Consider the following 26,694-nt stretch of genomic DNA (forward strand, 5'->3'; position numbering starts at 1 on the left):
GAGAAGATTTTTTTTCTTGAATACACAAAAGCTTTGCATATTATTGTATTAAGTAGAAGAGTTTAGACCAGAGAGAAGCCTTTTCATGGTTTCTTTCCTACTCGTTAGCCAACTAGTTCGATAAGTGCGCTTCGCCGCGCCCGCTTTTGTGAGCGGTGACTGTGGACCGTGTGAGTAGGGATGAGAGTAGATTGAGTGGACCATATACATTGCGTGAGGCGGCACTGCTAGTGCGCGGACGTCGGGACAGACGCCCATGGCTACAGTGACATCGGCGTCTGCTGCTCTACACCCCCACTTCACGCCTCTGTCCGGACGCCCGCACCCCCTTCGCTTGCCGCACCCGCATGCCACGTGGGGATCGCCTGCGCTCCTGCCGCCATCGCCCTCCGCTTCCCACACCCACTATCGAGGAGCGCTCCATCCATCCGCTCTGCCACGCACATGCACGGTACCCAAGTAGCTACAACAGGTGGTTGTGATAGGGTGGGTCACATTGCAACATGTGCAACATCTCGATCTACTTTTTAAAAAACATCTAGATGACACTTGCAACATACATACTAAACAACTGAAACACTTGCAGCACGTGTCTAAAACACTTGCAAAACACTTGAAAACTCTTGAAAATCATTGCAAACGTATGCAACATCCAGATAAAACACTTACAACATACATGTGAAACATCTGCAACATACAGATGAAACGCTTGCAATGAACGTCTAAAAATAGATGAAATATTTGGAACATACATTTGAAATATACGTGTATAGCCATTGCAACATGTGCAACATCACGATCTACTTTTACAACATCAAGATAAAACACTTGCAACATCCAGATGAAACATCTGAAACACTTGAAACGTAAGCTTGCAACATGTACTGCGCAAATGACACATTGTTGCTTGGACATTGTACCCGAGCAGTGCGGGCACACCGGCGAAGGAGAGCACCGCGACGCCCAGGAGGTTCCACATGCCGAGGTCAAGGTCCCCGCCAGGGAGGTTCGCGTTGATGAGCGCCTAGAGGATGTCGTCGTTGTCGTCCCCCGCGTCGTCGAAGACGTCTGACACGTCGACCACTCCAGCGTCGATGAGGTTCTAGAGGAGGAGTGGGCGTGGCGGCAGACGTAGCGCGGAGCAGGATGGGGGCGTCGTGCGACTCGCGGCGGCGAGGCGGAGTGGGGTGGGCGCTTGATGGGGTGAAGCCGTGACGAGCGAAGCGAGTGGGGATTTTTGTTAGTGGGAGTTCTGTCGCAGGGTAGAGATGGAGGAGAGAGCATAGAGAGAAGCAGACCGATTGCCTATTGGACCCGATCGCTGCGTAGGCCCGGGAACAGGGGCGTCCAGAGTCCAGACACACACGCCCGGAGAGACGCCTTAATCATAGCATTACCGTTTTCAATTCAATATATATAAAAATATTAATATTTATGGTGCACAAATAACTAGTATCACAATATCATATCTAAGCGTCAAATATATTTTTATAATAGACTTATTTTAAGAAACAAATATTATAAATATTTTCTACAAAATTAGTTAAGCTTAATTAAATTTGACCGAACCATGTAGCGATACTTTTTTTTTAAGGATGAAGAGAGCACCGCATATTCACATTGGGAGGGTTTATAGGCACGTTGAACCAAGTGCCTGCAAAAGAAACGCTAACGCTGGATGCCACTGTTGCAGTCTTGAAAAATGTGTGCTCATGAAAGAGGCAAAGAATCCCTAGAATGGACCTACAGATTGAGCCTACACCGCGTGTGTGGTTACCTATCTCTAGGAAAAGTGATCGAAACGATTTGCACACCTTAACAGAACGGATGTCAATGGCACGTAAAGAGCACATCAGCCGCGGATAGAAAAGGCAAGGGACCAAAGGGGGCCGGCCAATGCGACGCTTCCCATGCAACCGATGGCCAGGGCCCGGTGGACGGGGCGTGCTAGAGTTCGCCGTTCAGACCGCAATCACCGTCCGGCATTCCCGCCCAAAAGTTTCCCGCCGTTCCGTTCTCGTTCCCAGCGCGTGCGCGTCGAAATTCCCGTTCGCGTTCGGGAGCTGCCGGCAACAGCGCTCGCAAAAAATTCGCAGAGGGAAGCACGGGTGCGGATGCTGGCCAATCGCGTACAGGCCCACCTCCGCCATGTCAGATCTGAGCTCACATTAAATTCCGATTACACCATCAAATTAACATTCAAATTAAACATTTAAATTAAATTCCGATTACACCATCGGATTTCTTGTAATAAATTCTTCAAAACAAGATCTGACATTGATATATTTAGATAATTTTTTAAAGAATATTTATCTTATAAAAATAGAATATTTTCTTTTATTGAGCAGGACGATGATCTAGGTTCAAAGAACAATGTTCCGTCTTTATAAAAAGAATATTCTCAATTTAGGTTTATGATATTGGTATTATAATATACATAAAAATACATAAATAAATAATAATAAAATCTAGAGTAAAACATAAGGAATAAAAATATAACGTAATAGAGAAAATTTTAAAAAGAACATCACAGGGATATTTTTCAAATATCCTAAAATATACTATAGAATATTATATGTATACTACATCATAGAATATCGCTAAATACATTATAGAACATCGTATATATATTGCGTGAACATCACTAAGTATATCATAGAACATCACATGTATACCGTGTGAATATTATAAAATAGATCATAGAATATCACACATATACTATGTGAACATCACATGTATATTACGCGAACATCGCAAAATACAGCATAAGACATTACATGCATACCATGTGAACATAAAAAAAAAATCATAGAACATCACATGTATAACACATGAACATAAAAAACATAGAACATCACATGTATATTAGATAAACATCACTAAACACATCATAGAACATCACTAAATACATTATAGAACATCGCATATGAACATCAATAATACGTCATAGAACATCACATATATACTGATGTATACTGTGTGAACATAAAAAACATCATAGAACATCACATGTATCTAAGTGAACATCACTAAATACACCATAGAACATCACTAAGTACATTATAAAACATCGCATATATATTACGTGAATATTACTAAATACATCATAGAACATCACATGTATACTGATGTATACTGTGTGAACAAAAAAAACATCATAAACATCGCATGTATACTACGAGAACATCACATGTATATTACGCGAACATCATAAAATACAACATAAAACATTACATGTATACCACATGAACATAAAAAAACATTACGAAACATCATATGTATAACACGTGAACATAAAAAAATATAGAACATGACATGTATACACATGAACCACGTAGCGACACTTTTTTTAAGGATGAAGAGAGCACCGCATATTCACATTGGGAGGGTTTATAGGCACGTTGAACCAAGTGCCTGCAAAAGAAACGCTAACGCTGGATGCCACAATTGCAATCTTGAAAAATATGTGCTCATGAAAGAGGCAAAGAATCCCTAGAATGGACCTACAGATTGAGCCTGCACCGCGTGTGTGGTTAACTATCTCTTGGAAAAGTGATTGAAACATAAATATCACAGGTATATTACGCGAACATCACAAAATACAACATAAAAACATTACATGCATACCACATAAACATAAAAATTATTACGGAACATCACATGTATATTACACGAACATCGCAAAATACAGCTTATAACATTACATTCATACCACGTGAACATAAAAAAGCATCACTGAACATCACATATATAACACGTGAACATAAAAAAACATAGAACATGACATATATACACATGCACATAAAAACAACAACATAAAACATCATAAAAAATAAAAGAAAAGAAAGGTAAAAAATATAAAAAAAATGAAAAAACTAATAAACACATAAAACATAAAAAGAAAATAAAAAATGAACGATGCACGAAAAGAAAAGGAAAAAAGAAAAGAAAAAGAAATAAAATAAAAAATAAAAGAAAGATTAAAATATAAAAAACATGAATCAAAGAAAAACATAATTATAAAAGAAAAATAAAACAAATAAAAAGAAATCAAAGAAAAAAGAAAAGAAAAGATAAAAATAGAACCTCACATTTACAACACGCGGGGGCCATAAAAAATTATAAGAAAAGGGAAAAAAAGAAAAAGAAATAAAAGAATAATAAAATAAAAATATAAAGAATTAAAATAATAAAAAAAAATCACATAAAACAAAAAAAAATAGAAAATAAAGTACAAAAAAGAAAAAATAGAAAGAATAAACAAATGAAAAAAATGAGAGAAGAATAAGGAAAAGAGAAAAAGAAAAATTAAAATAAGAATGAAAACATAGAAAACTTAAAATGAAAAGAAAAAGAGAGAATAAATAGAAACAAGGAAAAACAATAAAAAATCAAATGAAAAAAGAAACATAAAAGGTAAAGAAAAATAAGAAAAGAAAAGGAAATAAAATATGAATGAAAAACATAGAAAACAAAAAAAGAAAATAAAAAGAAAGAATAAATAGAAGCAAGGAAATAAAATAATAAAAAACAAAAGGAAAAAGAAAAGAAAGAAAAAATAAATAAGAAAAAGAAACAGAAACATTACGTACTGCCTTCCGCGCCTGGTCTGACGTGTACGGTTCCCGCGCGTGGCCTCCCACCCACCGTTCCCGCGCTCTGTTCGGGGCGCGCCTCCGGTCCCATTCGGACCGGATGCTTTCAGCCGGTGAACAAGCACCGAGCAGCGCGTGCGGCGTGCCCCACCGGCTACCGCGTCAAAGAGACGCAACGTTAAGCTCTTGTTTAGTTCCAAAATTTTTTCCCAAAAAGTGTTACAGTACCTATCACATCGAATCTTGTGATACGTGCATGGAGCATTAAATGTAGACGAAAAAAAACTAATTACACGGTTTGGTTGGAAATTACGAGACGAACGTTTTGAGCCTAATTAGTCCATGATTGAACACTAATTATCAAATAAAAACGAAAATGCTACAGTAACCCAGAATCCAAAGTCTAGCCAGCTGAACACGCGCTAAAGATCTGGCACCACGAACATGGAGACAACACGCAGCAGGGCATGTTTGGATGCAACCCTGAGCTATTTGCCTGGGCATTCCACCTGCCTGTGAGCTGCCTGCCACCGGTTATAAAAATGCCTGGTCAGGCAGATGAAGAAACTGTTGTACCGTTTGGTTAAAGTCCTAGATATTTGCCTGAGTGGACAGAATCACAGAAGAACGGGGCAACCGTTTGGTTCGTTGGTTGCATGGAGATAAGACAACAGTGTTTTACTGTGATTAAAAAACCAGGCAGCTCGGCGGCCTCCCAGGCGATCAATTTCATGCGCCTGGCCACAGGCAACCAGCACAGGCATTCACACCAGGCAAAGAAACTCAGGGCTCCAACCAAATGACATTCAGGCAACGTACAGGCAAGGGGCCTCCCCAGGCAATTTTGGCCAGGGTTGCATCCAAATAGCCCCTGATGCAGATGGCAGGCTGCACAGATAGACAACAGTCCTCCCACGGGTAAAGATTTCTGTATATAAGCTCTGAATTTTTTATGGTCGAGTACACATGTCTTGTATACAGGCTCTGTTTGGACTTTGGACGGCACCTACGGATGCCGTGCCAAAAGTTCATCGTACAAACTAGAAAACCAGGCGCGGCAGCAGCCAGCCAGCCAGGACAGCAAAATGATTAAATTTTTGAGTCTTCCTTTGATGTGGCTTGGACACATGACTATGTAAATGTAAAGTACATATAAAAAAACAAAATGGGAGAAATATATAACGTGAATGATATTTCCAATCCGTTCTAATGCAGCTAGCTAGCTAGCTCTTTCACTCTGTCTTCAAGAACAACATTACTCAGCTTTTATGAAACGAGATTAAGGCCTTGCAGCATCCAGATCACAGGAATTTGTAAGTGCTACTAGGAGGGCTAGCCAAAACGATAGACCAAAACAGTGAGGATAATGCATAACCAGCACCAACTGATCTACAACTTGTGTGCTAAGGGCAAATCTCAAATTTTATAGTCCAATCAGCACAGGTTCATGAAGCCTTCACTACAACAACAACAACAACGAAGCCTTCACTAATCCCAGAAATCCATTTCGTAGCTTCGTCGCACCAGCCTAGCATTTGTCTCTTACTTAGTACTTTGAGTACTGGTATCATTCTGCGGCTTGTTCAGATCCAAGTGTTGTACCTAAATTTGGAAATACACTAAGTAACTGTATAACTCATTCTCTAAGTTAATTAGATTGCGATTTCATCGAATTTCCATTCAGCAAACCTACATATTTCAGATAACACATCGAATCCATTGAATATCGTCCAAACTGTGACATGATGCTCACTTTTCCTGAAACTAAGCAGTCTATAAATAAAGGATCAACCCTTTATATAATAGCACAATAGTGCATTGAATTAATCATTCCTTGTACAGGAGACTACTTTATAAATACCAAACCTGCTACCGGTTACTAAATACACATTCTTGCAGTTCATTTCAAATTAACTACGAAAACATACATATAGGAGGCATATAATTGTTACATCCATTTCGTTAGTACACAGGGAAATCAGGATCAACATCTCATCCCCACGCCTGCAGCCCACCGATGATATCCTTCGCAGAAGCAAATCCCTTAGGATGAGCGGTCCTCGGCTCCTGGGCGACCGTGAGGGCGAGCGAACCCCGGCGTCCTCGCCGGCGGGGGACGCCATTCCGAGAGAGAGGGGCGAGGATTCCCAACCACCTCGTTGCGGCGGTGAGGTTTCGACGCCTCTGCATGCCAGGGAGTCGTTTCCGACTCGGGATTCTGCCGACCGACTCTCCTCGGCGAAGCTTCTCCGACTTCGAAAAGAACTCCTTCGTCTTCGGGATGCATGGCGGGCTTCCAACATCGCGCGCGAAGATGAGGCAAGGGGGACGCCTGTTGTGGAGGCCACACCTGCATCCCCCTCTCCTTCGCTGACTTCATCCACCATCGCCTGCTCTTCCCCGACGACTTCATCTTCGGTGCCTGCTCCGGGATGGAAGCCAATCCAGAACCAGTTCGTCGACGACAAGTCGAGGGGAGCGGAACCGAACAGAGTGGATTTGGTCAAGTTTGTGGTGGATTTTCCGACGATTGAAGAGAGTTCTCGTCGGTGAATCAAGGGGAAGGTCTTCGGGTTTCCGGTTGATATCAAGCAGCGTGGATTCGAGCGGTTGGAGAAGACGAATTCATTCCCGTTCGAGGTCATAAGTCGTGATGAAGTGAAGATCAAATCAGTCCCCATTAGCTTCCACTGGGCCTCCAATGACGACACGGATGAGGATCCCCGGTGGGGGAGGAAGAAGACAAGCTCCAAATCGCATTGTTCTTAAGGGACCTACGCGTCAGAGACCCTGGTTCCGCCCACCACCCCCGGTGCGAATTATTCCAGGGATCCTAGGGCGTGCACCGTATGAAGGGACACGCGTCGCTCATTAGGCTGGAGGTGAGCGAAAGGTCAGTGCAAGAGGGGAATCAGGTTACCCCCAACCCTTTTCCACCGCAACTCCACCAGATACGCAGGCATCCCTATCCTCGGGGTCTCCCAACCCTAGGCCGACTCCACAATCTGAGCACCCAATCCCTCTGGCCAGATCTAATCTCTCAAGGTTCGTCGGGCACTTGCGGAAAGGTTCACCCTCTAGATGCTTCGCGGCTGCAGTTCGATTTGAACCTGCAGTCGCGATCCGGGTCAAGATGCATCCAGGAGGGGGCCGTAAGAATTTCTATGGTCCTAATCAAGGGTGGGGGCGTGGATCTAGGGGACAAGGATGGGGCAGTGGTGCTCAAGGGAGGGGACAAGGAAGAGGAGGTCCGGGAAGAGGGAGAGGTAACAACGTCTGGGATCGTAAAGATCATCAAGAAGGGAATGTCAAGAAAGTTGCATCTGAAGAGGCACCATCTAACGAAGAGAAAGCTGATGAGAATTGGGAAAAGGCAGCTGAGAAGACTGGAGAGAACCAAGGGCGAGAGGTTGAAAGGCAGTAAGAAATCCAAGAGAATAAACAAGGTAACATCACCCTTGAAGCTCCTGAAGGTCCTCGCAACCTGCCTAATCCTGCTCAGAATAGAGTTGCCTGCGAAAACTGTGGTCTATTCAACCATTTGACTAGAGAATGTAGAAGGTTCCTGGGGGTATGGCCTCCAAGACATGGGCTGCACTATCAGAGGTGGCCCAGCCCACAAGATCAAGGTGTACACGGCGCTGCTCGGCGTGCACCGTAAGCTATTGTATAGTACCAAATAGGCTACTTTCCTTGTAACCCTGCTCCTCCATACTATATAAGGAGAGGCAGGGGTCCCTAGCGGACACGATCCATACATCATGTATTCAATACAATACACCAAAGACACGGGACGTAGGGTATTACGTCGATCAAACGGCCTAAACCTGTCTAAATCGTTGTCTCTGCGCCTTGTGTCACCATCCGGTTTCTGATTACGCGCACCCCCACCGACAAATCTACCATCGCGGGATACCACTCGATGGACTGCCGACGATATTCTGTCGACAGTTGGCGTGCCAGGTAGGGGTGTGCACTTGATCCATGGCGAGCCAGATGGACCTCAAATCAACAGCGCGTTCTCGTCATCAATCTCGTGGAGATCCATGCTGGTCCATGACGACGATTCATCGTTGACTATGCTAGCCCCCGCGACAGCAGATCCGATCTCAGAACCACCTCCGAGGTCGTCTTCACCAACAACTCACCGCCCACCAGGTGCTCGCTGTCAACGCCAACCAGATAGCGTCATACGCCTCCGACCAGACGCTTCGTCCAAAGCTAAGTCACGCTTTAATATTTTTCTAAATATTCTCTAGTCTCCATATATCGCCGCAATGTTTCTCCGAACTGTTTTCTCCATGTTTGCTCTTCAAACGATTTTCCGAACCCCCGAACAGTCATGTTGATGCTCGGACGCCTCCAGAAACGGCCCTGTCTTCGGCTCCTCCCTACACATGCACGAGCGTCTACCCTCTGCGTTATGGGTGGTCGGCAGCGGCTCCTTGGTCACGCCTGTTCCTCCTACACGTGTACGGGTTCCGCGCTCGACGTTATGGACTATGGGCTAGCTAGAGCTGGAGACTCAGCTACACATTAACTGTTCGGATGGTTTATATTAAATATAAATATATTTTCACACCAACTGATCGCCAAGCTACATACGCTATTTTTTCCTCTGGAGTTCATATATTTTTACATCATGTACTACCCGTTCTACATGTTTGTTTTGCAAGATCATCGTCCAGGTGATCGGATCACCTGGTGCTCGGACTTCTCCACCGATCAACTGGTCAGACCGTTTGGTTCATGGACTCCATCGCCGACCAGTTGATCGGACTGTTCGCCGCTCGTGCTTCATCGCCAGCTACCCCGGTTACTCCTCAGCGCTCGGATTCTTCGTGCTCGAGGACTAAGTGGGCACACTTCACCGCACGGACGTTGCCAGCTACGCCAGGGACTCCTCGCTCCTCGGTGCTCGGTCATCGCCAGCGACGCCGAGGACTCCTCGCTCCTCGGTGCTCGGTCATCGCCAGCGACGCCGGGGACTCCTCGCTCCTCACTGATTCTTTTTTTTTTTGAAAGATCGAATCATTGAATATGTTGTCTCGGAGGGACTATGTTGCCACTATCCCTGATTCCATGTTCCCTTCATTCCCAGAGGACTACACTTCCGGAGCCAATTGTAGAAGAAGATCGAGAAGGGAATCTAGGAAGGGGATAGATCCATCATGAGATGAAATTCTGCCTGTACCTCATCTAAGCCTAGGAAAGGCAATGTAGGAAGGGTCCATATTTATCTTCAGTTAGAAACATATTCGTCTTCAGTTAGAATGCAGAAGAAAAATTCAGGAGGGAGAATTTACTTTTGCTAGAACTAAAAATCCTAGGGGTCCACATATGTTAGACCTTGTTGTACTTGAGAATGCAACATCATCACAAGCACATATACCTATAACCAGTGAAACCTCAAAATCACAGAATAAGCACATATAGATCAATAATCCATTTGCATGAGTTAGAACTCCAGATTCCAGGATACGGATACTTGAGGAAATGTTTGCCAGAATGGCCTTGTATTCTGATCCCTAGAGAATGGCTTTTTTTTATCTCAGGTCCTACAAACATTTTTTAGCATATAATTGTGAGGTCAATCGGTCATCATTTTTATACCCTTTTTTCATCTGAAAAAAAACATTTATCAGAAATACAATAAGCCTATTTGTAATCTTATTAGACAACAATTCTGGTCTTGTTAAAATGACAAGGATAGCTATTTGAGTAAACATACGTCAGTATGGCCTGTTTGTTGGGAAAGAGATATGTATATAACAATAATTGTTGTTAGGTTCTAAAGTAATTGTTGTTTGATCTAATTCTTCGTCTAATCCTTCATATTTATTTAAATGGAGAAACCAATACAATTGGCAGACAAACTCGAGGACAATCTTCCTGATGCTGTGTGAATTAACACTGGCAGTATGTACAGTCAGTGGTCAGAACTATATATTTGTATTTTGTAATGTAAAAACAACAAAACAGAATTGCTACGCTTTTGGCTGTGTAAAGCAACATGTCAGTCCAATGTGCATAACACTGAGAATGACTGTGGCGCTTACCATGTTAGCGGGCTGTGCATTTTGTCAAACTCCTTGCAGGCAGTAGAGGAAACTTGGTTGCGCGGATAGGTCGCAATGTCTTGCAAGTCGCACGCCCGTGTTACCACCACGGCTCCACCTTCCCCCGCAGCATTGCTGTCCCGGCAGGCAGCAACGCTATCCTTGGCGTGCGAGCATAGGGTCGCGGAGGGAGCGCCGCCGGCATCTCATCGAGGACGCCGCGGGAGTATAATGCCCTTTCCTCGAGGCCTGACAGCCGGATTAGGCGGAGGCTCGGGACGCGGGAGATGCAGGTGCCGAAGCAGCGGCGAGGTCACAGGCGCAGGGAAGTCCTTATTCCAGTACCGAGCCGCGGCTGCGAGGAGTGGGGAGCGGCGATCTCGATCCGGGGATGCGTGGAGTGGGACGGGCTGCCGCTTGGCATCGCCTATGCGCCGCGGCTTGAGGAGGCGGCCGCGAAGGGGGCTGGGAGCTGCGGCGCGTGGGCAGGTCAGCGCCCGGAGGAAGGGGTGGCAGATGGCGGCGACCAGCAGGCGCAAGACGGGGCAGGAGGACGAGCGGGATCGCGACGTTTCGCCTTTCGCGACTGATTGGGTTGGCGGCTTAACGGGGACGGACCCGCTGTGACCCAGATCGAACGGTCCAGGGTTATCGGGCGACGTGGCACTATCGGGTGCCCAAGCTTGGACTCTGGATTCGAAAGTTAGAGATTGTGTGCCACAGTTTTGATGAGCTTTGGCTAAAAAAAATTGTTTTGCGCGGCGTTGGCGAGATGCGACAGCGCTAACACTGGTAATGAACCAAACGCTTTGACAAAACTGCGGTGTCAGAAGAGTGGCAGGCAGTGACGCATGTTGGTAATGAATCATACACGTTCATAATTATTTTTCTTTTTCATTATAAGAAAATTATCGTAATCCATGGGCAAATACAAGTGCTCTAAAGTTGTTCCCCAAGTCTATTTCTACATAAAAATGTTTCTTATTCTTGGTAATGAGTAACAGGTCCCAACAAACAAGCCCACATTATGGACATCAACTCTCTGCTACGCCGTTGATTTCGCTAAGCAAAATCAATGAGGCACTACTCGAGCTTCTCTTATGGGCGAAAAACTATTGTAGAATAAATTCAAGGAGAAATTGTATTGTGAAACTATCCTATTTAAAATTAGGGAATTTGGTGTTTCTACCCTTATTCTATAGTGCAATGGTGATTTTACCCCTCATTTTTTAACTTTGTGATTTTACCCTCCTTATATTCAAACGAAGCTCCCATCTACCCCTCCTTTGTAACAACATCTAAAAATATTGGATTAACTGGTTAAAAAAAAGAAAAAAGAAAAGTCACCTACACAAAAAGACAATGGTACCCCTCACTCCCTATCTCCTCTGTCACGGTCTCTCGAATTGTCCCTGAAGGGAGTCGCGACTCACGGCTCGACGCCCGGACTCGCGCTAGGGTTTCGCTACCCGGTGGCGCGGCAAGCGGCGGCGCCACTCCTCCTCCCTCCGGCACGCTTTCCCCTCGGCTCGTCTCCTCCTCCCTCGGCGGCGCGGCTACCGGTTGGGAGCGCTGCACGGGCTCCGCCCAGTCCACTACCCCCGGCTCACGCCCTCGGTGGTGCGGCTGGGGGTCTCGCTCAGCCCCGCCCCACAGGCTAGAGCCCGCAACAACAGCATCTTGACCGACATCTCCAGTCAGACACCATGGAAGAGGCGGCCACCATGGAAGAGCCCAGGTATATTCAGCAATTTCTGATATGTGTGCTTCAATGCAGTAGAAAAATAGCCGCGATTAATAAATGTGTTAACTCGTTTCTTCCCTGTTGTGATTTGTAGGCTAAATCATAGTAAATTGGAACTTGTTGTTAGAGTGTGCTCGTTTTTCAACTTGCCAGACAGTGGTCCAAAAACATGGTGGCAAGGTAGAACTTTTGTCAACCAAAGTTGTTGACACAAATAGCTTTGGGCTGCTGCAGCTAGTTGATTTTATTATTGAGCATTGCTTGTGGGGTTCTAAACTATACATTACCTTGTGGCATGATTTGGAAAATGATTCTATGGAAATTAAATCTGATAAAAATTTGTTAGAGTGGTTTCTAATCAATGTAGAGAACGGATTAGTATGTATCAATGCTCAGATAAATAATTTTGAGGGACCACTGTAATTTTCTTCAACAAAGAGAAGGTTTCACCCTACTATGAGGGCTAGTGTGCTCCTAATTGAGGAAGGCACCAGTGAGAGCCACAAATGAAACAGCTACAACCCCATCCAAAAAAGACAATGTCCACCAAAAAAAGAGAGCTGCCACCAAAGAAAGTGCTTATGAGACTATTGATGCAGAGGTACTAAGTGATAGCAGCTATGACACTGATTTGGTTGTATCATCTGACTTTGATGATGCTTGGTCTGACTCTGACACTGAATTTGATCCTGATGGTGAGATTGTTGATGAGGAAGATGAGTACGATCCTCCCATATTTTCTTATGATGCTGATGATCCATGTATTGATGTAAATATGGTGTTCCTAGATGTGGATCAGTGCAAGTTAGAAGTCACACATCATGCTATCTTGCATGATCATGCTTTTCATACCTTGCAAGAAGACGAGACAAGATTTAGGGCCATATGCAAGAGAGCTGAACAAGGTTGCAAGTGGACTTTTTTTGCATCTACAAGCAAGAAATACATTGGCTGCAAGGTAAATGACGATTATTTGGTTCATTTTGTTGCAAGCGCACCTATTCTAACGACTCATTTTTGTACTTTTTCTGTGTAGGTTAAGACAAGCAGACCAAAGCATATTTGTGATTCATTCAACAAGTGTGGTCAGACAATGGCCTCTAATAAATGGGTGGCTGACAGAGTGGTCGATTTGTTGATGGAAACCCCAGAAATAGGACCGGGTGCGTTGAAGGACAAACTGAAGAAGAAATACTCGGTGGATGTTCCATATGACAGAGTTGCTAGAGGGAAGTTGAGAGCACTTGACATGATTTATGGCAAATGGGATGAAAGTTATGATTTGTTGCCTACTTATCAAGCTAAACTTCTGAGATTAGTACCTGGTAGTGTTGTGGAGCTAGAGACTAAAGAGCACAATGGTGATATGTGTTTTTTGAGGTTCTTTATTGCTCTTAAATCATGCATAGATGGTTTCTTGCAAGGGTGTAGACCATATATTGCAATGGATGCAACACACTTGTTCCCAGTATCATATGGAGTGATTGAGACCGAGTCTAATGAAAGTTAGACTTGGTTTGTCAATAATTTGAAGAAGGCTATCGGTACTCCTCCAGGTATACACATTCCCTAGTTCTAACTCTATTTTGTAAATTTCAAGTTTGTAACATTTTCTGGCATAGTTCAATGTTCATACAGGCTTGGTCCTTAGCACAGATGCTGGAAAAGGGAATATAATTGTGTCGGGTTCATAAACCTGGGGTCCCTCATGGACCGGCTTTCGAACAAAGGCTTGGCCCAATAGACAACGTTGCGAGCAACGCGCAACTCATGGGCCGGCCCAAATACCTAGACGATAGGCCAGAAGGACAATCTAATATCTGATCGGAAGGCCTGGCCGAGGAGGAACGGCGCCCGCTTCCGACTCCGGCCCACCTCTCCAACCGGAGCGCTCGCTTCGGTCTCTAGCCCGTCTCCGGACGGCCTCTCCGATCAAAAGGCCAGGCCAAACACCACTTCCAACTCCGACCCGCTTCTTCGACCGGGAATGCGCCGAACCCCTGCTTACAGCTCCTCTCCGACTAGTGCAATCAGAGCCGACTGGGACCAACCAATCAGGGACACCCGCTCGGTAAGGACTAGGAAACAAACGGAGAAAGTAAGGCAACGCACTCAAGTCAACCGCAATACCAAGGATCGTACCCTATACACATATAGGACAGTACCCCATGACCTCCCTGACATGACAGAACCCAAGCAGTGTTGTAGGCGCTGACATTTTCTCCTACAGTGTTGTGGGCACCATCAACTCCCATACTAGACAAATATGGTAAGGCTCCCCCACGTGCCTCTGAGGCGTCGACAGTGTTGTGGGCGCCGGCATTTATCGTACTAGACAAACATGGTAAAACCCCTTACATGCCTCTGGGTATCAACAGTGTGGCAGGCACCGACATCTACCATACCTAAAGAAGATGACGCAACCTCCCACGTGCATCTGACATCAAACAGTATTGTGGGCGCCTACCATCATCTTGTACCCACCAGCATGGGCAGCAAGACTTAGCAGTATACGTACTTTCTCCCTCTCACTTGCAAGGTCATCTCCTTCATCTATAAAAGGGGATGCGCTCTCTCCCAAAAGATAGTGGATTCAGATCGATCAAGTTCACTAGTACACAATAATAGAACCACCAAGTTTAAACCTCGAGCACATGCTCGAACACATAGCACATAGCGGAGCTCCCGTCACTCTCGGCCCCTCTGACCAGAGTCCGACCGGACCTCTTGTACCCCCATCTGTCTCCTTCTCATTTGTAACCCCACTGTAAACTTCGAGCACCTGGGCTTAGGAATAAAGTCACCGACCGACTCAAACTGGACGTAGGGCACATTGCCTGAACTAGTATAAACCCCATGTCATTGAGTGCTAGGCCACCTCCAATCACAACGTACGGAAAAACTATAAATATTTACGTGTTGGTCACTTTCTGCATCGACAGTTAGCCCGTCCGTGGGAAAGACGCTGTACGTTCAACACTTTTTGGTCATCGAATGGCCCACTTTTCTGCCACCTTCATCATGGTGGGCTCAAGCAATACGACTCGCCTTGGCTCACTGGAGTTTCTCGCACTCCCACCTATTGGGATGTGGATTCAACCCGTCTTCAAGCCGTCCCAGGCCTTCCTCTTCGAAAGCCTGGACTTCGTCGCTGACCGGCTCGGCATACTATGCCTCCACGAGGAGGCAACCATCCCGGCACCCGTCGGAGGGGCGCCCCCTACCGGCTCCGAGACACCCAACGACTTCAACGATGAGGCGTCTGTGCTTCATTCCGAGCAAACTCTCTGCTCAAACCCCATTGTAAGTAATGTACATGCTGTTATTTACTTACTATTCACTATCTTCCGCCGATTATTCGGAGGGACCCAGTTGTCCCTGCCGCGACCGCCATGCGACCGGTTCCCCTATGGCCTCGCGCCCCCCGCAGATGCGTATGCTCGGGGGCTTCGAAGGATGCCGGCGCCACCCCCTCTTGTGTCCAAATTCGTGGGGATGGCGAGCTATGCTCCCACCTATTTTCTTGACCTCATGGATGATGATGTTGAGAGTGACGGCTCCAGCATCGGCGACGTGGCACCTCGCCACCGTCCGTCCCGAGAGTGCACTATGGTGGACGCTCTGGGATAGCCGCCGATGATAGCAGAGTCCTTGTAGACTCACACCCCTCTAGACCTTGGTGCGGGGACCCTCGCGCTCACACAAGAGCACGGCGAGGAGCTACAACAACAATGGCAGAACCAGCCGCCACCTACGCCGGCATGCTCGACGCACCACACTACGCCCTGTGCGCATAAAATGGCAAGCGGCGCTCGGGGTCGCGCCTGCCAGTTCTAGTGCAACATTATGCATGGGGGAACGATCCCCATAGTTTGCTTGGGCTAACCAGAATATCGCCGCTACGACAATGCTTCTGCGTGGCCTTCCTGAGCCGAACAACCCCCAGGAACAGGCGATCCACCAAAACCTCTGGGCACTAGTGGAAACCACCACCGTTCAACAGGCGGAGAGCTCCGCATCGCGACACCGACTCGTGGCCTCTCTCCCCACCAGGGGAGTGGGGACGCACTAGACGAATCACTCCACCCGCTCACCGCTATAGCCACCGAACGCGGCACAGGAGGCTACATCCGCGTCCCGGTCTGACCTGGCGCCTGCTCCAGACCGACCGCCTGTACGCGAGCGGCTCGGGCTGAACCAAGACGCTCACAGCATCATCAGCAACCAGCATCGGTCCTGGCATGATGATGACGTCCATCGAGTGACTGTGATGGCAGGCGACACAGACCTTGGCCAGACCGTCACAAGGAGTAGTGAAACACACCCTAGGCGCAGTCACTGGCCGGACGACCGAAGTCCTAGCCCAGATGGTCCAGGACCATGGGCCTTTGCTCGACGCATTCAAAGAGCGCCATTCCCGTGACGCTTCAACGGAGGCCGAGGCAAAGGCAAGGCCAAGCACGAGGATCAAGACGAGGGCCCTCCACGTAGAGGGGAAAAAGAACAGAAAAGATCACCGCCGACCGGCCAAGTCCGCGTTGGTCGCCACGGCTGATCACATGGGCAAGCAGCCCCAGCAGAACCTTCCAAACCACTTCAACGAGCTCATGGAGAGCCCGTGCACCAACCATGCCTACCCCATCAAACACCTCTACAAAGACTACGAGCTAGCGCCTTCTATGACAGGCCGACGGGCCGAAGGAAGAAAAAGGCGAAGAAGTAGTGGCCAAGAAAGGGGGCGTAGCGGGCAAGGATCCAAACGACTGAAGGTCGAGGTGATCCAACCGGATGCCTACCGACTGAAGGATGACAACGACGATGTTCTCACCAATGCTTGGAATAGCTATGTCATTTCTTCCCCTAAAATCCAGTCTTACCATTGTTTACTTAACGTTTGCTCCTATAAAAGCGCCCCGACCCGAACACTTTTGGCCCGGGTCGCTCGGGGGCTCCACGGGGATGCACTACCACCTCTCTTTTCGTTTACTATCATATGGTAAAACTCCTTCCTACCCGAACAAAAGGGTAGTTTGTCCCTTTAAATTACCTTACGTAGCTTTATTTTAAATATTCCAACCGATCACACCCCGCCTCTACCTACAGCTACGAGCAGCTGAGCCTCGCGGGCCATGCCCAGGCTCCTAAGGTTGCAGCCTATGGGACGAATGGGCAAGTGTGAAAAAGAAAGAATAAAAAACAAAATTATGCTAAGGTAAAACTAAGGAATGAATGGGACAAGCTTCCTTGAACGGAGTTATTCCTTCACAAAAAATGAAATCGATTGTATTCATTGAGTACACAAGAACGTTTACATGGGGGCTCCCCCACGAACTTAACTTTTTACATCTGCTAAACTACTTATACTTTACAAGCTATTGTGGCTGCTCGGCGGCATCTGTTGTCGGTACGACCGGCGAAGGCATGGGCTACTCGCTCCCCGGTTGGACGACATTCGGCTTGGTTGAAGGCAGGGCGACGTCCACTTTTGACCTAGGCTCCACGCCATCCGTAGGCTGGGCGACGTCCTCCTGAAGCACACTTCTGGCCATGTCCGCACGATGAGCATCCATCACCCACTGCATGGAGACTTGCTCGGCCAACAACTTTGCATGTGGCAGCAAGCTCTCCCCGAGCAACTGGATGTCCTTCGTGCTACAGCCATCGGCATACCCACCGTAGATGGTGGCAAAGTCTTGGTTCGGGTGGTACGTCGCCACCAAAGTCGACACCCTCGACACTCCATAGAATAGCCCATGGGTGATGAGGGCTCGGACCTCATCCGGAACCTCCACCAGCCGGATGGCAGGTGCACTAGTACTCGGCGCTGACCCAAAGATCTCTAAGACAATGAGCTAGGCAACATTGTAGATCTGGTCAAGTTCCCCCTCGAGAGCACGTCGCTCTTCAAGGGACTTGGCCAGCGCCTTCGCATTCCGACCAAACGTCGCCTTGGCCGACTCTAGGTCCTACTCCAATGACTCCACCTTCCCACCCAGCTCTGGAAAAAGGATGACAAGCTTAGAATCAAGCTAAAGAAAGAAACCAACATGCCAAAAGTAGAAAAGGTACTTACCAAGGTGGGAGTTCTCGAGGATGGAGAGTCCCTCTGCCTGCCGGGTCACCTGCTCGCATAGTCGAGCGTTCACCTCCTCCATCCCCATCACCCGGCCCTAGAGCACGAGCACTTCCTAATCGGCCTTTGACCGGGCCTTCTGCTCTGACTCCAAGGCCTTCCGCTCCATATCTAGGGTCTCTAGGGCTCTTTGGAGTGCCGCCTCGATGTCCGCTAGGGACTTCTGTAGTGCCGCCTCGGTCTCCGCCTGGTAGGCCTTCACCACCTCAAGCCCCCGCTCGACGGCAGTCTCTCATTCTACCACAAGCACTTCTGCCGCCCGCACCTCGGTCACCTCCACTGCCCGATCCTAAGACTCATGGCAGGCGGACTCTAGCTGACGCTCAAGCTTGGCCATCCAAGCATGCTCCATCTAGAGGAAATGGGACTTGCGGCACGACATCTCCTCCAGACCCTACAAAAATGAGAAGTAAGCATGTTGAGGCAACCGACGAAAGACCAAGGGGTCAGGGACGAGCATGGGAAACTCACCGTCACGGCATGGCGTAGGTCGACCTTGACCAACAACTGGATGGACTTAACCCGCTCCTGGGCGTCCTCAAGCTTCACCGATAGCTTGGTGAGATCGGACTCCATGGCGAGTCCTCTCCTCCCCCCAAAGATGTCCTAGAGCTGACACTCCTACGAATCCCAAAGGATGAACCGAACCTTCATTGGGTCCTCAGGATAGGGCCACTCCAGGTTAGTCTCCTCTAGCCTGCTGGAGGGCCCAGCCCTAGACCGAACCACCACCAGCTCCTGCGATGACGCCGGTAGCTCCACCACGTCATCTGCTTCATCATCGGAGGGGATCTCCACCACCTTGGTTTCATGGGCCACCGACTGGCATTCTAGCTCCATCCTAGCCACATTTCCCCCCTTGCACCTCCAGCGCTGACCGAGAAGGAGAGCCATGTAGTCCTCCGCCTAGCAATGTAGGGAGCCCAGTCTCCCTCTCCTCTTCCGCCACAGCTGGTGGGGGAGGGGCTGCAAGGGACACCTTCGACGTGGCCTCCGTTATCGCCACCGAGATCGCCGCTAACACCATCACCGTCGCTGCCGCCATACTAGCGACTGGCCCAGGGGGCACCGCCCCTGGAAGGGAAGGACCCGCCGCCACCACCCTGCTCTCTCCACTGCTCGCCATGGCACGCTGCAAGGTGGGCCTCCAATCCTTCCTAATGGGAGTTCAGGCAATGCTCAGCCCCAACAACATACGACCACTGTCAAAAAGGTACATGTCAGTCACACTCTGAAAAACTCAACAACAAGATCGAAAAGAGACAAAGAAAGGCATATCGGGATGTAAGCTGTATGACTCTAAAACCCAATGGGCCCATAGGGCGAGGACCACTCCCGGGCTACAACCCACGCCCCCTCACTTCAGCCAGGGGTAGAGTCGACTCAACCGGCTCCTACCTAGTCCATGAGTCACCATGACCTATGGTTCAGGGCACGCTAATCAAAGCAGCTGGTGGGGCATTCTCCCGCTGTGAGTCACGCGCCGGTGCCATCCCCGACGACGCGCAGGTATGACTCGCTCCTTTGACTGCCTAACCTATCCCACCGCGCCCACGGCAAGTTGGGATGAGGCCAGCGACACCTCAAAAGGGCGCGGTGACCACGTCTGCTTCACCTCCTGTTCACCGACGGCGTCCGCACTCGCGGCATGCTTCCTTGGCGCGGGAACATCACCGCGCCTCTCTGCCTCCTGCTCGTCGCCAGTAGACGCATCCACAGGATCACGACACTCCACCGAGGTCGTAACGACCTCCTGGCTTTCCTCCTCCTCGGAGAAGATCACATCATCGCCCACCTCTATGGGGTCCTCTGACTCGAGCTCTGACTCGACATCGCTCCTATTTTCCCTGGCCCGCACGCGCCGAGTGATCTCCTTCTCCTTCTCATGCTTTCACCGAGCCTCCTCGGCTTTCTTCTTCTTCCTGGCATCCGCCGCCTCCTTCTGGGCAGCCTAATGAGCCACGCCCTTTGGCCCCTTTGAAAGGTGTGACCGGGACTTGTAAACTCCAAGTCCCTACGAAACAGGTGACTCAATCAAAAACAGGAGAACAAAGGGGGAAAAGAACATAGAGTAAAGAAAGGGGAGCATACCAGTTTAGACACCGCTGAGGAGTTGAGAGGTCCGGGCTTTCCATCGACGTTCTCCTTGGGCTTCAGCTGCAGAACCCGATCAAGGCGACTCCAGACCTCGTCGTTCGGCAGCTCCTCCGGTAACGCGCGGTCAGGGTCCATCGGGCCGCTGTACTTCCACATCGGCCGCGTCCTCTCCACCAACGGAGCAACCCGACGGTGGAAGAGGGTGTGGAATACCCGCACCCCATCAAGGCCGCGCCGCACGAGCTTCTTAAGCTCTACCTCGATAATCTCCACCTTATACTTCTACCGGCTGGCGGGGCCCCACGACCAGCTATCCATCCTCTCCGGCCTCCTACCGGTGAATGGAGGGAACGATGCCTCCGTCGGGTTCTTAATGTAGAACCATTCCCTGTGCCACCCCCGATTAGAATCATAGGGGATATACACAGGGTATGAACCCCCCACGCTCGGTTTCTTCTACAGGGCGAAGCCCCCCACCGGCGTGGCCTCGGGCGGATTCTCCACCAACAAAGTTCGCCTAGAGAACATCCGTCGAAAGAAGTCCACGTGCGGCTCCATCCCAAGGAAGGCCTCACACACGGTGACGAAGCCGGCGATATGCAGCACCCCAGTCGGATTGAGGTGCTGCAGCTCCAAACCCTACTCGTTGAGGAGACCGCACAGGAACTAGTGCATGGGATATCATAGCCCGCGCTCATGGAAGGCAAGGAAGGAAACCACCATGCTAGGCCAAGGTTGCGGAAAATCCTCCCTCCAGGGAGCCCTCCAGCGCGCCACCTCCTTCGGCGGCAGAAACCCCTTTTCGACGAAGGCCTCCAACACCGGCTCCCTCATGACAGATGACCTCCAGCCTGACATTTCACTCCAGATTCGCGAATGGATTTGTGAGTTTCTCCTCTCCCTGACTCTATCCCTTTTCTCTCCTAGGAACCACTGCGGCACTCATACGCTCTTGGCGAGAAGGAAGAAAGAGAAGAGACAGCATATGAGGAATAGACAAAGGAACGGGCCGAAAGCCCTCTCCCTTCTCCTACTTAAAGAACAAGGCGCAATAATTGGGGAAGGCACGGCGATCGGGGAAAGGCAAAACGACGAGGGCAAAAAACCCTCTCACTTCCCATTTAATGTAGATGGGATATGATGGGACACGTCCTGACCGATGAGATGCACCCTGCCCGATGGAACGGCGCCTGATCAGACAGGACGTGGCTTAGGTATGGTCCACCACTACCGCACGACCGGGCGTGAAAAACAAAGCGCCACCACGCGCAGGCGGCTCTCCGCCTCCCTAGGCGGGACTTGGAAAAACCCAAACAATGGGATCTCCGCTGGGAGAGACCATCGGCTTCCTAAGTCAATCGAACGGCTCAGAAAAACACCGAGAGACAGGTAAGGAGCAAAGGGACGCCCCATGTAGGCTATGCCGACTCTGTCACGAACGACGAGCACGGATCCCAGTCGAACATTTCAGATTGAAGCTCTTCAAACCCCATCACTCGAGTCACCAAGGTAACATTACCAAACTCCACTATTTCTTTATATAATCATTCATACATCTATACACGCATTCATTCCATACGCCCGCGCCCCCCGGACGATTCTACCTGAATCGCCCGGGGGCTCGAGAACTAAAGGCATCGCACATGCGGCTAAATGCATCACAACGCTCCGTGTTGCGTCACGAAGCGGTAGTTGCCTCGTTCTACATGAGCAACGACCGACCGAGGTTCGAAGGCTGGCCCATGAAGGGCTCAAGGCCGCCTCACGTCAAACAGAGCCAGGGGAGAAAACGCAGATGAGCCCCGTACGACCCTCGCCTAGTCTGCCCCAAAGCGGACAGGGTCATCTCAACTTTCTCGTTCAATCCTAAAGCTCGCCAAACCCACAGAATCTCCATCGAGAGGAGGCCAGCGGGCCCACCCGGGTTAGTCTCTGGAACGACCCAGGCATCTGCGGGGCTGCCGGTAAAGGAGAAGTGGAATGATACAAGAGGGCTATGCCGACCTAGTCACGAACGACGGACCCGGATTCCACTCGATCATACCCGTTAGCGAGCTCACCGAGTGCGTCACTCAAGCCCGAGCGATCGAGGCAAGCGACAAAGCTCAGCCCCTCCGGTTGTGAGAAACCGAGGATGGGGTAACGCACAAAACTCAAACCGACCCCTACCAAGCCCAAACGGGGCTCAGGGGCTCAAGACACATAAAACTAACTGCCTCGGCTGCGTGGGCTGCATCGACGCCAGGATCCACCGATCCCAAAACTAACTGCCTCGGCTGCGCGGGCTACACCGACGCCAGGATCCGCGAGCTTCGCCTCGCTCGATCCCAAAACTAACTGCCTCGGCTACGCGGGCTGCACCGATGCCAGGATCCGCGAGTTCCGCCTCATCCGGTCCCTAAAACTAAGTGCCTTGGCAGCGTGAGCTGCACCGACGCCAGGATCCGCGAGCTCTGCCTCGACCGATCCCTAACCAAGGCAACCAAAATCTCAATTTCTTTGGCAGGCTGCATGCTCAGGCTCTCACACTGGCTGCCTTGGCTGGGTCTGCCCTGGTGGAGTACTACGATCATCAACAAGGTTCAGGATCCAAAGTCCACCAATATGCAAAGCAGTTCCTATCATCTGATAGCAGTAGCAGCCCACAAAAGGAGTAGCTAGTGTTGGTGGGTCAGCCTGACCTTACGAAGTACCAGCAATGGAGTGGGTGTTATTTTCTGATCAAATAATTTTGCCTATGGCATTCCGTGGGAACTTAGGCGGAGCTTTGCCTGCTTTTCTATGTAATGTAAGCTCCTGAAACATGTGCACTTCAAATGCTGTTGTGGTATGCCGTATGCAGATGGTACCATGCATGTGTTTCCCTGAATGTCTTGAAATGAAATAAATGTTTTTTTTTCGGCCGCTCGGTATGCATCATCAGCCGTCACACCGATTTAGCTGTTTGTCTAAGTTGAGTTCAACAGAATGTTCTCCGTCTAGCTATTGGTATGAATACTCTCTCTTTTTTTTTTTCTTTATGAGAATTTACAATTCTATTACTCGACCATGTCAGCTAAATTGCTTGACACCAAGTACGTGATACAATCTGGCACTCCGGCCAACACTGAAGGCTGAGCCTCCTGCATGACTCTCTTGGTTGCAAAGGACGGAGCTGGATTTTATTCCTTTATCTAAAAAACCCCTCAAGAGGAAAGAACTTCCATAAAACCAAACATAGAAAAAGAAATGTTAATCGGGTGGGCCATTTCAATCCGTTAAACGTAGCCGAACCCAAAGAATGCAACAAGAAAGCCCAACTAAATACGAGTGCTGCTCCATTCTCTACTGGGCCCGAGCGAATCATCATCAGAACGCAACGGCCCAATTCCAGCACAACCAAATCACTCCGCTCCATCAAACCGGCCCGCCAGCTCGCCGCTCTCGAATGGGAGCCCACGTAGCTTATATATATGTCGACAGCCGCATCGGCACCCTCTCTCGTCTCGGAAAACCCTAGCCGCCACACCTCACGACCCACTCGAGCACCAAGCCGAGGGAAGGAGGGGAGGGGCGATGGCACGCGGCGTGGTGGCGGCGAAGGGCGGCGCGGCCGCGGGCAAGAAGAAGGGGTCGGTCGCCTTCACGATCGATTGCACCAAGCCCGTGGAGGACAAGATCATGGAGATCGCCTCGCTCGAGAAGTTCCTGCAGGAGCGCATCAAGGTCGCCGGCGGCAAGGCCGGCAGCCTCGGCGACTCCGTCACCATCTCCCGCGAGAAGACCAAGGTCACCGTCACCTCCGAAGGGCCCTTCTCCAAGAGGTATACCACGCTGAACGTGCTTGCGTACTGTTACTGTCTGCCACTAAAAGTCGTGAATATGCTTGTGTAGATCTGTGTAGTTTCTGCTGTGTATGTTCATGATATTGCTAGGTTGTAGAAACTTGGGTTAGCCTATTTTCCAGTTCAATTATGTGGTTCACTTGATTTTTGTGATGGAGTAATTTCGCTTATTACTAATTAGCAGTAAGCTTTTGTGCATATAGTTCTGTCAATGTAGGTTGTAGAAACTTGGGTTGGCCTATTTTCCAGTTCAATTATGTGGTTCACTTGATTTTTGTGATGAGGAGTAATTTCGCTTATTACTAATTAGCAGTAAGCTTCTGTGCATATAGTTCTGTCAATGTGGACGCCCAAAGGTTTGGTATAGCCTATCTTTAACCCTGTGTGATTTCAAATGGAAATGGTTGTTCTTTTGCTAATTTTAGCATATATCTGTGGTTCTTTTATGCACTTTTGTTGATTGAAAAACAGCTATTTAAAATTTCGGTTTACTCCCTCTGTCCCAAAAAAATAATGCAATTCTCACTTTCCAAGAAGTCAATCGATTTCAAGTTGGACTAAGTTTATAAAAATAACATCAATATTTATGTCTCCAGATAGGTTTTCTATGAAAAATGAATTCCATAATCTATTAATACTTATTTGGTATCATACATGTTAGTGTTTTTTTTATAGATTTAGTCAAACTTGAAATTGGTTTACTTCTTGTGAAGTGACAATTGCACTCTTTTGGGACCGAGGGATTTGCAGGTGTTTGATATGCTTATATGACATCATTATTTAGCAAGAATGCTCAGCTAGCAAATGTATGGACTTAGGCCCTGTTTGGATCCATTAGCTGCTAATAGTTAGCTAGTTAATAGTTCATAGCTAATATTAGCTGCTATTAGCTAGTTTGATCCAACTAGTGAAATATTTGTTAGTTGGGTATTCAGCTATCAATTAGCTAAACTATTAGCTAGACCTGTTTGGATACAAGAAGCTAATTATTAGCAGCTAACTATTAGTTCTATGGATCCAAACAGGTCCATTAAATCTTTTTCTGCTTACCCTTAACTGAAGCATACACTCGATGGAACAAACAAAAGTTATTTGCTGTTTCTTACCATATAATATAATGTAGCACACTTAATTTGATCAGTTTAGTCTGATGGTATCATTATCCATTGTCACCAGGTACCTGAAGTACTTGACCAAGAAGTACTTGAAGAAGCACAACGTGCGGGATTGGCTACGCGTGATTGCAGCCAACAAGGACCGCAGCGTCTATGAGCTCCGATACTTCAACATCGCCGAGAATGAGGGCGAGGAAGAAGATTAGAATGCATTACACTTATATCTTAGCTTTGAACTCATTGAATTTTGATACTTGTACCCGTAGTTTTGCAACTGTCCTCATGTTATGCTGTGTTGAATTTTGGATGGTTAATTTGAAGAATCCCTACATTTGGCTGCCTCAACATCAGAGTGCCCTACTCAGTCTGCACAAGTTATGTTTTGACTTGTGAACAGAGAAATGTAACGTGCAGGATTTCTTGCATTTCTTATTTCTTAATAGTTTTATACTCTGATTGGGGCCAAAGGTGATTTTCATTGCTGGTGGTGTGAAATTTGTGACCAGTACTTGAATTCTTGTTGCCTTCTCACTGCTGGTCTGAATCTGGATGTACTTGACATCAACGAGAGTAATTTAGAACTATGAGTATGCAATTATGCATTATCGAAGTGCTTGCTTGTATTCTTTGCAAGCCACGAGAGTTCCTGATTATTTTGACCCGCTTTCGTTTCTTGCTACACCGTCAGGCAAATTTGGTGTTCTCAGGCTCAATGTTGAGGTATTATAGGCATCTTATGGTTTGTAGTAGAAAGGTTTAGTGTACTCCAAAACAGCAAAATTGAATACTGTAAACCTATCTTTTTGTTTAGAGCACGGGGGGAGTCTCCCGGATAATCTTAAGGATAAACTTGTCAGTTCAGAGCTATTGATTCAGCAAAATAGGACACTCTAGGCTGCAAACAAATTGAAGAATATGAAGTCATGAGCAAGGAAGGATCATCCAGGCCTTCGTAAGTTTGCCAGTCTTTGGACAAGGCTACGCCAAGTGCAGCTAACTGAAACTGCAGACACCATTGCATGGGGATTCAGCACAGATGGACTGTACCGAGTTGTTTGGCCGATGGTTTCTGCGGCTGATAAGCCGGCTGAAGCTGATTTGTTATGATAGAACAGGCGATAAGTTCA

At 48.1% G+C, this 26,694-nt stretch overlaps 2 protein-coding genes across 2 annotated transcripts; both read left to right on the forward strand.

The window, feature by feature from the left end:
* Positions 1-12,360: 12,360 nt before the first annotated feature.
* Positions 12,361-13,908, forward strand: LOC136549228 (uncharacterized). Its single transcript, XM_066540478.1, has 4 exons — positions 12,361-12,392; positions 12,493-12,578; positions 12,998-13,356; positions 13,435-13,908. The coding sequence occupies exons 1-4, from the start codon at positions 12,361-12,363 to the stop codon at positions 13,906-13,908; spliced, it is 951 nt and encodes a 316-aa protein (XP_066396575.1).
* A 10,193-nt stretch (positions 13,909-24,101) lies between these two features.
* LOC136552904 (large ribosomal subunit protein eL22z-like) lies at positions 24,102-25,999 on the forward strand. Its single transcript, XM_066544477.1, has 2 exons — positions 24,102-24,431; positions 25,629-25,999. Exons 1-2 carry the CDS (start codon positions 24,184-24,186, stop codon positions 25,771-25,773), a joined length of 393 nt encoding a protein of 130 aa, XP_066400574.1. The 5' UTR covers positions 24,102-24,183; the 3' UTR covers positions 25,774-25,999.
* Positions 26,000-26,694: the final 695 nt, after the last annotated feature.

This window comes from Miscanthus floridulus, chromosome 4 (genome assembly GCF_019320115.1).
Source record: "Miscanthus floridulus cultivar M001 chromosome 4, ASM1932011v1, whole genome shotgun sequence".
Taxonomy (NCBI): Eukaryota; Viridiplantae; Streptophyta; class Magnoliopsida; order Poales; family Poaceae; genus Miscanthus; species Miscanthus floridulus.